Source organism: Pelodiscus sinensis, chromosome 3, assembly GCF_049634645.1.
Source record: "Pelodiscus sinensis isolate JC-2024 chromosome 3, ASM4963464v1, whole genome shotgun sequence".
Taxonomy (NCBI): domain Eukaryota; kingdom Metazoa; phylum Chordata; order Testudines; family Trionychidae; genus Pelodiscus; species Pelodiscus sinensis.
In genome coordinates this window covers 114,926,575-114,938,725 of record NC_134713.1, presented here as the reverse complement: position 1 = coordinate 114,938,725, position 12,151 = coordinate 114,926,575, and the positions used below count along the sequence as shown (strand labels likewise).

At 38.1% G+C, this 12,151-nt stretch overlaps 1 protein-coding gene and 1 long non-coding RNA gene across 6 annotated transcripts in view; one reads left to right on the top strand and one right to left on the bottom strand.

The window, feature by feature from the left end:
* Positions 1–12,151, top strand: part of PRKN (parkin RBR E3 ubiquitin protein ligase) — a 1,191,290-nt gene that overhangs the window by 544,446 nt on the left and 634,693 nt on the right. For 2 of the 4 annotated variants that reach the window (XM_075924581.1, XM_075924578.1), the window contains one exon: positions 3,195–3,251. The exons of the other annotated variants lie outside the window; for them this stretch is intronic. In XM_075924581.1, the coding sequence (XP_075780696.1) occupies positions 3,195–3,251 (57 nt within the window). The remainder of the gene's footprint in view (positions 1–3,194; positions 3,252–12,151) is intronic. 4 annotated transcript variants of the gene reach the window in all.
* LOC142827941 (uncharacterized) overlaps positions 1–12,151 on the bottom strand; it is a 281,731-nt gene that overhangs the window by 237,881 nt on the left and 31,699 nt on the right. The gene's annotated exons all lie outside the window — the stretch shown is intronic.

Genomic DNA, 12,151 nt, shown 5'->3' with positions numbered 1-12,151 from the left:
ATAGAATTAGCTGGATTGTAATGTCGTAAACCTTTCGGTTCAGATCCTGAAATGCCTCTGGATAGCAGTTCAAATCTATTCCAGATGGAGTTTTGGCTCTGGGACTTGTGCATAAGGCAAACATTAGTGATGTCAAGGACTTTTCTGGAGTATGCACAATAAAATCATCTTTGTATAAGCATGCATTTCTTGTTCAGTGTTGTGGCTTTTTTTTTAATATGGGTATTTTTTGTTTTGTTTCAAAAGGCTAATTTTCCTCTTCACTGACACTCACATGTTTGTTTATTTTTTAAAGGAAGACCAGGAAAATGTTTGAAAGGTCAATGCTTTTATAATAAATGAGGCAAGCCTGAATGTGGTTGGCATCCGCATATCACTTTGAGATAACAGGGATTGCTATCGTGAAAAACATAAAGCACTAGACAGAAGCTATAATAATTTATTTCCACTCAGTTTGAGACCATTTAGCTTTTAGGGAAGTGTTTTAAGATAGTGGTTGAGTGGAGACCCACCAACTTATGCATACTTTCCATAATGCTATATTTCGTCTGTGATCATGAAGTATAATTAGATAAATGTAACATTGCATGAGTTGATAGATTAATGCTATACTTGCATTAGGGATGAGAAGTTAATTACAAACTGTGATTGTAAAAGATTTAACAATTTGTTTTTCTGAGCTTAAAATCATGTCAGGTTTTCCCTAATGTAATAGGAAGTATAATCGCAATTAAGTTTAAACCTGCTGAACAGAATTAAAATATGTATGCACACATGCAAAATTTTGTTTAGGGTATGGAGCTAATTTTTTAATTTGCTTTTTAATTTTTTTTTGGCAAACTATATTGTTTCAGGGAAACTTTTATGAAAGACTAGTAAAAAACATTTTGCAAAAAGTTCCATTGAATTCAGTGCAAAATATCTTGGAGTAGCAACAACAATAATAAAATTGACTATCTAAAACTATGTTTTGGTAACAATAAGAACAGTAGATATTGAAACAATCTACAAAGGAGATAAGTGTCATTATACCCATTGTACAGATGGGGAAAATGAGGCAAAGAGAGGCGAAATGTCTTGCCCAAAATCACTCAAAGGCTCTTAGCAGAGCTGGGAGTACACCGCTGTGTTCTGGTCCCAGTTTAGGGCTCTAGTCGTAAGACCATTCTGCCAGTCTGTGCCATTATGCCCAACTATACTGCCAATATGCCATCACCTCCTCCCCAGGGAAAAAAAAGATATGGGACCTATGAAGCATGTTAGTGGTTCTTAGATTCTATAAAATACATATATACATACTTCTCTCTTTATATTTTTACATTTCAGATACTTAAATATTATATATAGGTATAAATCTTTGCTCTTGTGATTGGATGATATCGTAGTGTGGATGGCATCATTGCACAGCATTTGCCCCTTGACTAGGTAAAGTGGTAGGGATGTTAAGTCCTGTTTAGCTATCAGGAATGAAAGAATGTGAGGATTTTTTTTATTTCGATTTGTTTAAACTGTGAAATAGTTTTTGTTAGATTTAGAACTGTTGCCTCAATAGGCAGTAGGGGAGGAATACTGATTTTGGCTTAGAATGTTTTGTGAGGTTCTGGAAATTCTAGAAGGGACAATCCTATGAGTTTGCATTGAGAATTCAGATATTGGTAAAGAAATAAGTATCCCTAACAAGTGAATTAATGGTTTCAGAGGGATAGTAGTGTTAGTCTGTTTCAGCAAAAACAACAAGGAGTCTGGTGGCCCTTTTGAAGACTAACAAATTTATTAGGACATAAGCTTTTGTGAGATATAGCTCACCTCAGATGCTTGAAGAGAAAAGAAAGGGATACAGCGAGAGGAGTGTGGCATAAGGATGTTAAAATGAGTTTACTTTACTAATTGACTAGACAATAGCATTTTTATCGACTGCTCAATTAATCACTAGGGAAAAGTAGTTGATTGAGTCCTGGCTCATGTTGGGACCAAACCTGCCCATCTCCTGCTGCCTTTTAAATTGTAGAGCTGCAGTGGGGTTTGGTCCTGAACCCTGTGCACGCAGGGACAGATCTGGGCTGCCTGCCTGCCTGGCTCCTACTACATTTTAAATGCAGAGTTGGGACCCCCAGTGGACAGGGGCTGCTCTTGCTGCCATGAGCGACTCCTGTGCTCCGTCTGAGCCTTTCACAGCTGCAGCCAAGCAGGCAGGCAGCCAGCTCCCAGGACTCTAGCAGAGATGAAAGACATGCACACCTTCCCACCACAAAAAACCATTAGAAGGAGGCTGGGGACATGGGGTGGGGGGAGAGATACACCACCCGTTCCCCCCCCCACACACACATCACCCCTTCCCCCAGCGGGCAGCGATCTCTGTCTGTGTGGGACGCCACCATTGCTGGACCCGGTGTGAGGAAAGCCAAGCCAAGCCATCCCATCCTCCCCTCTCCAGGCTCCTGACCTGGCCAGCATGATCCCAGCATGGAACCTCAGCTTAAAAAAATCCCAGTTTATTGTTTCAAAACAAAAAGTGTGGTTTATTGTGTCTGCAGGGGAGGGGGAGGAGGGAGAAGCAGGCAGGACTGAAATACCTCCTGGGAAGGGAGCTTCCACTATCACCACCAACCCCCTTCCCTAGGGAACCCCATTCCATCATTTCACTGCCCTCATCCCGGGCCAATAGCACAAAAGAGTCATACCTGCATGAACACGGCCTGACAGTCAATTTCCCCACGCTAAACTGGTTCCCCACAAATAGGTAGTTGTCCAGTGTGGTGAGCTTTCAGGTAGCGATGCAGCAGCTATGGAAAGTGACTGCTGTCCTGATGCCCTGCCTGAAGTGCTTCTGGGTGGCCTTAAATGTGATTCATCGTCCCATAACTATGGACGCTCTTTTTTTTTTTTTTAATAGCTCAGCGCTACTTCGACAGGCATTTGCTGTGTAGACATGCTATTTCGAAATAAGCTATTTCGAAATATAAATTTCAAAATAGCTTATTCTCAAATAAGCATGCGATGTAGACGTACCCATATTGTGTATACTTCAAAGGATCTGATGTGCCAAATGGATCTCAGATTTCCTTAGGCCTATGACCCTGTGCAGTGAACAGAAACCCTACATTCACTGCCTTTCATGCTTGAACAGATTTAATTTAAATGGGGTACTGCTTACTCCTCTTTATTTCTGACTCCTCATTTTTCTAATTTTCCAGCTTTCAAGTCCATTTGCATCCTTTTGCTGCTCCATCTGGGCTTACATAAGAGTACATGTAAGCAACTTTTGCTCATTCAAATATTGCATGCATTTCAGTAGTTACTTGATCAAGGGATCCTGTCACTAGAATTTTTGCTAACTTCTATGGTATGTTAACTCTAGTTAAGTGCTAGTTTAAAATTCTCAAAAGAATGCTCTATTCACGTCTGTGTGGGTTAATAGGAATTATGCTGTTGGGTGAAAATTGTACTGTCAGAAGAAAATGAGTTGGCCACATAACCTTGGATGACCATGGGAATAGTTTCTGAAGCTAATTTAACCCGTCTAATGCACTTCCTTGTTTCTGCAAATCCTGTAATAATACAAAATGAATTAGTTCACATAGACTTATGAGCTAAATAGTGTGTGGTGTGTGTACTGCTATGAAACAATAGTGGCATCCAGGAAAAAAATAGCATTAAAGGTGCATCCTCATGCTTTAATATACATTGTATGTTAAAGTTTTCATTCTCCTGTGAGCCTTCCATTGGAACATGAAGGCATTTCTGCTGAAACTGATAAGCTATTGTCAGTCAGTGTTGGTGAACATGTGTAAAATCAGAAATAGATTATGTACCATTTTATTTTCGCCAGGTATTGTGTGTGTGATCTTGATTTTACAGTTTCATTTATTAGCAGTTGAAAAGTTTGGTTGACCATCTTTTGAAAAGTTGGTACTTCACCAGTGGCAATCCTATTTTAAGTCTTTTCTTTGATTAGTTAAGAAATTTGTTCTGAGAACCTATCCAGCATCCCACTAATCTAGCTTTGTCACAACAATATCAGAGAGCGCTCCGTTGATGAGCTCTGCAGTATTGTTTGCAAAGGAAAGACTTGAATTTCATCTTATTTCAAAGGGCATGAAACATTTCATAAACAAAAATATTTAAAATAAAGTAACTTGCAATCATCACACTTGAATTAAATGATGATTTTTGGGATATTCATGAGGGGATATAATTTCTTACCAGAACTTTGGTTTATTATCTTTTGAATGGTTCTGTACAGCACAAATGAATTTACATGACAAGGTTTCTAGTTAGTATTATTAGCAAAAATGCTAATTGATGGCTTTGGATTGTATATTGACTTACCTTAGTAGCTCTTTACAGGGATTTCTCATATGTGAATAACTTTATAAAACCGACAAAAACCTAAGAACATGATTCAGACCTAAATAGAGATTATGAATTTCTCGAAGTGTAGGACTGATTAGATCTATCTTTACTTTAAAAATGAAAAATGTTCATGTTTTGTTTAAGCTAAAGACAGGATGAGGACTTTGGTGGTGACAAAATCACAAACATTATTGTTAAAAAAATAAAATAATCCCTGTACCCAAAGATATATTACATATTTTCTTTTTGAGAAGGATGGTCTCTAAGGAAAAAAAAAAACATAAGAGAATAATTTTAGAAGTAAAGAGTAAGGCCATGTCTATACTAGAAGATTAGTTAGAATTTACTAAATTAAACTTCTGGGCACCCGATTTTACAAATTTGAAGTTCCGTGTCCTCACCATATGGGGAAGAATCGAATGTAGTCTGAGGCAGGCTCTGTTAATATGGGTGCCTTATCTTGGACTCAGAGCCCCAGGAAGAACTCTGTGGAGCTGTGGGTGACTTCCCAGAGGGCAATGTTTGAATTAGCGGCACTGGAGCCTCCATACTGTTATTTTGCATTTACAAGTTCTGGAACAGTATTATTCCTCATGCAAAGCGGGACTACAGAATTAGAATTCTACAGCCCATTATTCCGGAATAATGGGCTTGGTAGTGTGGACGCATTGCTTACAAATTCAACCTTAGGGGGGCTAATTTCAGACTAAGGCCCTAGCGTAGACCAGGTCTAAGAAATGTTTCATACTAGCCTGTAAGATTCCCTGTCCTTTACAATGTGCTCTCCTCTTTCAAAACTGTTGACGTTTAGGGCTCTCTGTGAGACATATGTTTTATAAAGGCTGAGGAAAAAACAGATATATTAGGGGTGATTTTAGGATATGTGGAGAATAGTTGCATAGCTATTTTGTAAAGTATGCTGCATGGTTTTTTTTTTAATGTTGTATGTTATGGGACTGCTATTTCTTTTCCTAATTCACTGTATTTTTAATGTATTTATCAGAGGTGCCAAAAGGTACACTTTCAGTTTCCTTCCCTGCATAGCAAGCACCAATTGTTGGGGTTCTAGCAGCTCTAGGCATTGAGACCAAAAGAAAAGAAGAAAAAATGTCTTTGTAATGTGAATGGTTGTGTGTGTTAGTTCTGGTTGTGTTTGGAAGTGTGGTAGCTTCTGCAGGCTATTGACTGAAATGCAGTTTACTTCATCTTGTAATGTAAAAGGAAGTCAGCCTTTCGGGGCCAGGTCTTTAGCTGGTAGCCCCACTTACTTCAGTGGAATTATGATTCTTTACATCAGCTAATGATATGGTGGCCAGAGCGCAAGTATGAAAAATTGGGCTATGGAGTGGGGAGCAATAGGTATCTATATAAGACTATTTACTGTTGAAAGTCTTCCCAGTGGCATGTGATAGATCATTAAACAGACCATGAATATTTTGATCTTTCCTTAACCCATATAGTGTTGATTGAAGGTATTCTGCTTTCTTCCTCTCTAGTATGAAGACACATTTACATTTGATAAGAATTTATTATAATAACTTATAAGTGCCTTTTGCTGTACAATTGCTTAAGGAATATCTTATGGCACTCTTAGCTTATTCAAGCCAATTTATGAAAATGATTTTCTTTTTGTTTGCATTTCTTCATATTATTCTTGTGCCAGTCATCCCTTTATGGCTGTTTTAATACAGGACGTCTTCCTATATTCAGTATTTTTAGTGTTTAGTTGCCATCTGTAGTAACAGAATTTAATATTGATTTGTGTTTTTATATGAAGGGATCTAAAAAGGGCATTTTCCATCACTGTAAAATCTCAGATAGTGACACCAGTGGACAAGAATGTTGGAAGAGAATGGCATCTTTAATCATCAGCATGAGTGAAGCAAGTTCAGGTGTTTGTCCTGCAGAAGAACTCTATACCTCTGAATACCATGTCAAATGCGTTCAGTCCATATTCAGAACCATAGCTTCCATCTGGGATAAAAAGAAGGGGAGTGTTTGCCCAAAGTTAATTCATCCCTCAAACTTTCAGCGCATTGTTATTCATTTTATCCTCAAAAGTGCCAGTGTAAAAGTACCTCATGCCTTATTATATGCTTATAAAATAAAGCATGCTGACCAGATGTTGAGTTTGTCTTTTGAATGCACTGATCTTTTGGATTCAGCGACTTTGGCTCACAGAGCGACTTTGGCTCACAGAGATCTCAGGCCATCCAGCAGGACCCTTATGAAGAATTTCCTTCTTTCCCTGTCCAAATAAATAAGGAGTTGCACCAAGTATACCCCAATGATCTTGTTTTGTGAAAATGGTTGGTTATTCAAAATGCTTGACTCCACATTCCATGCCATCTATAGCTGGTAGGTAATGGTGCATCTACATTGTTTATTCCTTATATTAATTTGTATTATTTTTCTTTTTGAAATATTTCCTTGCAAAAATATGTTAATTTCAAGCAAACTAGCTGCTGTTACATACTGTTTCCCAAACACGTGTACTTGCATCCCCCTCCTGCTTTTTTTAGATCATTGGACTGCATCTTGCATAGTAGCAGAGGTGGGTCTGCTTTTTTTTCTACAAGCTTTTTTAGTGTTCATAGCCTAGCAATGTTAACCATGACTGATTCGTTAGAATCAATATATTATGTGTGAGATCCAGACAATCTTTTCTCAAAAAGTCTCAGAGGGGTAGGCATGCTATTATGTATCTGCAAAAACAATGGGGAGTCCTGTAGAACCATAGGGAACATCTATACTACAGAGGAAGATCAAAGATTGCTGTCAATCTTCCAGGGTTCGAATTAATGGGTCTAGTGAAGACAGCTAATTTGAAGTGAGAGAGGCAATCTGGTCGGCGTTGGTAGTCCTGCTTCCACAAGGAGTAAGGGAAGTTGAAGAAAGAGTGTTCTCCCTTTGACTTTCTGCAGTGTAGACCGCGCCAAAAGCCGAGTTAAGGTACTTTGACTTCAGCTATGCAATTAATGTAGCTGAAGTTGTGTATCGTAATTCAACCTTGTCCCGCAATGTAGATGTACCCTTAGAGGAATTTGCCTATCTTCTTTCGAGCTCACTTTTGAAAGTGGCACTTTCGAAAGTGAAAGTAATTAAGACACGGTTTTTGTTGGTGAACCCTCCCGTTTGTCGACAAGCCACTTTTCCTTAAAAAATGAGGTTTACGCAGGGTATATATAAGGAACAAGTTGCTTGTGTTAATGAAGCTAATCAAGTCGGAGCGGAAGTGAGTAATTTTCAGCATTTGATGTGGAGAAGTGAATATCCAGAGAGGAAACGTTGCCTTTGTAGATCCTTATTCAGTCCTAAACCAATTGTTTGAGTTCCACATCAGCTTCCTCTCTTTGTAATCAGGTTTTGAAATTATTTTGTTCTCCTATAGTTTGTGTATGTTTTATCTTCCCTGATGTCTGATTCTTGTCCCTTTATCCTTTGGTTCAGAGACTGCTCTGTTTGACCAGTATAGATGGCAGCGGGGCATTGCTAGCACATGATGGCAAATACCGCATTAGTGGATGTGCAGTTCGATGAGCCCCTGTTAGTGTGGCAGATATGGTTAAGTCTTGTGATGGTGTCATTTGTATAGTTATGTGGACAGAAATGGTTGTTCTTCAAATGCCAGCCTACACTGGAACCAAAACTCACATCTGAAAATTTAGAGTGAGATAGGACATTGCTAATTGAATATGTTTTTATCGTGAAAACTTTTACAGGAGTAGTCCTTACGCAAGTGACTTATCCTATTGATACTGAAGTGATTAGTCTTGTGAATGAAGATTTGTGTGATTTTTGCCCATGTTCTACAGCTGTCTGTATAGTGTAATACAAGAGAACTCTGAACACTAATACCTAACGCCAAACATAATAGTAGTTGGCTTTTTTTTTAGCCTGAAAAGTGATGTCGTGTGAGTTGAATGAACTAAAATAATATTCAGTGAAATAATCTGACACAAGTTAATTAAATTAAAACAACATTTTGTGTTTGAAATGTACTCTGATCTTTCATCCTAAGGTGTTACTGTGCAGGAATTTTTTCTAAGTGCATGTTTGCATATTGTTCAGTAACCTCTCAGATGCTGCATTTTAGGAGACATCTAACTGTTGACTTAGAAACTGGTAAAAATCTGAATGTTTGTGATAGAAGGTGCAAATCAAACCAAAGAACCCAATCCTGCAAAGATTTAAGCATATGTATAGCTTTATTTCAATAGTAATGCTGACCTTCATAAAAATATCCACATCTCTAAATCTCTGCAGAATTGTTGCTGAAGTTATTAATAACTAAAAGTTGGTACCTTGTGATGGCTGTTTTAATGAGATAGTCCTCTTCCCATTCATATTATACAAACCCATCATAAATTGGCACTAATTAGCATTCTCAGCATAGGGGGGGAAAGAATCAACAGATCTGAAAAGCCAACCACCTTTTCACTGCTATGAGCGGCCTCTGCAGGTCAAATTGGAGGCACTGTGCAGGAAGCTTTCATTTCTACTAATCATGGAACACATCCTCTGCTTGACCACAGAGAATTTCAGTCATTCATTCTGGCAATTTTACATGCAGTTCTAACATGCACACACAAAATTATTTTATGATAACGTTTCAAGTATTGTAAATGGAACAAATTAAACAAAGATCAGTAAAAATCTCCTAATTGAATCGGTAATTTTACATTTCTGTCTTTTTGTTGTTGTTTTTTTCTTTTAAACAAGGGGGCTAACATTGCTAAGCTGCTCTTTGGGGATTTAAAGCAATATATTTTCCACAACACTGGAAGCTGTTATTCATGTGGTTTTATTTGGTAGCAAAGTAATAATGTTTATATGATGATATCTGGCCATTCGCTAGAAATCTAATAAGCACCTTATCTCCTTTAATAAACATAGTCCAATTGTATGCACAATTATCAAGATGTAAAACAACCTGAAATAAATATGAAGCGCTACATGATAATAAATGTTGTTGTTCAAATAGATTTGCTCATTCTGAATTGAAATGAGTTCTCCAATCTCTTAGCACTTAGAAGCATGTCATGTGGTCTTTGTCCAACTCTAATCTGGGTAGCTGCAAACTTCACTCACACAGCAGCTAGATTATTCTTCTTAGTAAACAGAGCCTGAATAGATGAAGATAATCAGATGGTTCTCCTAAATTAAATCTGTTGAAGAATTCATAAAAATAAATCACTATCTGTAAGTCTTAATTTGTCTTTACTGTTTTAGTAAAAATGATGAAAGGCTCTGTTTGTTCTGAGCACAGTGCAAGGATGGTGCATCCAAACATGCCCCTGTTCAGCTATAGAAGGCTGGTGTAGATGGGGATTATTAAAGGAGAGAAATATTCTTGGTTAGGGAAGTTGAGACTGGGTCAGGGTGCTGTTTACCACAGGTGAAAGCTCTCAACCTCATAACTCTGATGCATATCTAAACTATTGTACTAGAGGTGTTAATTGCATAGGAAAAAATTGATACTTGCAGTCTAAATGGTTACTCATTTCTCTGTGCACATCTAGAAACAAATTCTCCCTGCTTCATGGATCTCAGTTTTGACAGCCAGTCCACTCTTGCCTGTGTCATCTGCCTGTCCCTCACAACTATTCTGAGACATCCTTGATGCTGCAAGGTCCATTAAAGTAAAATATATAATAATAATACCACAGCAATATAATCTGACTGTGAGAGTGTGGTTGCCCCACACTGGTTAAAAGTACAAGGAGAGAGGGCTTGAGGCATCCAATCATAGCCTGGTAAGATTGTATAAAAAGATGGCTAGCCAGAAGAAAGTCAGGAAGGGAGGCCCTTGAACAAGGGGGCTGCAGCAGGGCAATACCCAGAAAAGGGGGCACCACAGTCTGAAATGAATATGGATCCTGATAGAGTGCTGTGGTGGAGATTTGGCAGAAGCAAGTAACAACAGGTAAGAGCCCGGCTGGAGGAGGGTGCTCCTGAACTGGATGAGCGAATTCTTGGACAGACCAGCAGGAGGTGCCATCGCCACACAGATTTGAAAAAAAAATGAATAAAAATAATATTTTTGGGTCATTTTAACATTCAAATGTCTTGTTGCAAGGCAGTTGTTTTTTGGACATGAAAAATGTTACTGGAATTCTCTGAGTGTATAAGAATTAGAAGTTTGGAGGCACTAGATTCTTGCAAGAATAGGATTAACACAGGTAGACAAGGAGGAAACCCAACAGTGATCAGGGCAACCGAACTAACAGAGGTTACTTCCTGAAAACCTTCTGAAAAACATTGCTGTGTGAAGGATCTGTGCAATGGGAGTAAACACAGTTTGCAAAATACGAGGAAAGGAAAGGCTGGTAATTGCTTTATAGTATTTCAAATAGATGGTATTGAAGGACCAGCACCATAAATAGAGAATCTACGAAAGGCATACATACAGGTGGAGAAACACCTGCATTTCCCCCAAACTGTGATTGCAAGGCTCAAATGCTTGCTTTAGGAAAGCCTTTCAAACATATGTCATAAGGATTAGGAGAAAAAAATGGCGGATTGTTTTCTGCTAAGTGGCTAAAGATGCACTTTGCTGTGTGGCAGCATTTTGGGTAAGCAGTGTTACTATTCCCAGAACACTCACGGCCTGTGTTAAATTGTACAATATTTTGCTGTTGGAATATATCTCTGAATAGTTTCCATGCCTTAAATAGAAAGACGGAATATGTTTGCAAGTCAATAAAGCAGCATGTTAAGAATGTGCAGCAGTCTATCACTTGGGCTGACAGCTGTAATATAAATCCTGTGGCCACACTGCCCAGGGTGTAAGTCCTTGCAAGGACCTTTTGTTAATTTTTTAGACTTTATGCATTAATTTCTGCTACTTTGTGTTCAGCACAGTTTGCCAGACACTATTATCTGGGCAAACTTAAACCTTTGTGCAATGAAGTGCAGCACATACAAGTCACCCAGCAAGTGACTGAGAGATGATAATGGTAGAAGGACCATTATTGTATTGTGATGCCAGAGAACACATCCATGCTAACACTGTACTGTGGAGACAGGCTAACAAAACATGAACACAAAAGAAATCCAATCAAAAGAGTGGTTTCAGCATCTTTTGCATATTGAGAGATCTTTTGATTATGGGTACAAAGAATTAAGCATTCCGGAAGGAGAAAATGATAGTTCAGACACCGAATTCGCCTAGAATTGACAAGACCATAGAGGATATTTTCCAAAAGCAGTTGTCACTCAATTTGGATTAGATATAGCACTCCCTGAGTGACTTGTATTCTGGTTTGAACTCTCTTATGCACCAGACATTGTTCCTTATGTGACTTTAAAAATCTTTTTTGCATTAATGTTTGTCCCTCAGTTGGGTCATTTGTTCAAAATTTTAATGATTTGTGTCACCCACATAGATAGTAGTAGGCAGAAAGATGTGTTTTAATGATATTCTACTGCATATTGTTCAGTGGAAAAGAATATAAAGTAGGAAAAATGCAAAACATTAGATATAGGGATAGTTTTTAGCCGTCTAAATGATTCATACTATTTGATGAATCACTGAATTCTATTGTTGACCTACGTTTCCGACCTTTCTCTGATTTCACAGGTCAACAACTCAATCTAACTACTGCATTTTGAATAATTTGTCATCGGAGATTTCTAGAACACCTTTCCAGTTTTCATTTTTAAGCAATGATTGCAAGGGATCAAAATACAGATGCAGCTTTAACATAAAGCTAAATCTTATAAAATTAAATATTCAGTTATGCTGGAAGTAGATTCAGTTTAAGGGCACCTAAATATAAAGGGCACTTCAATACTC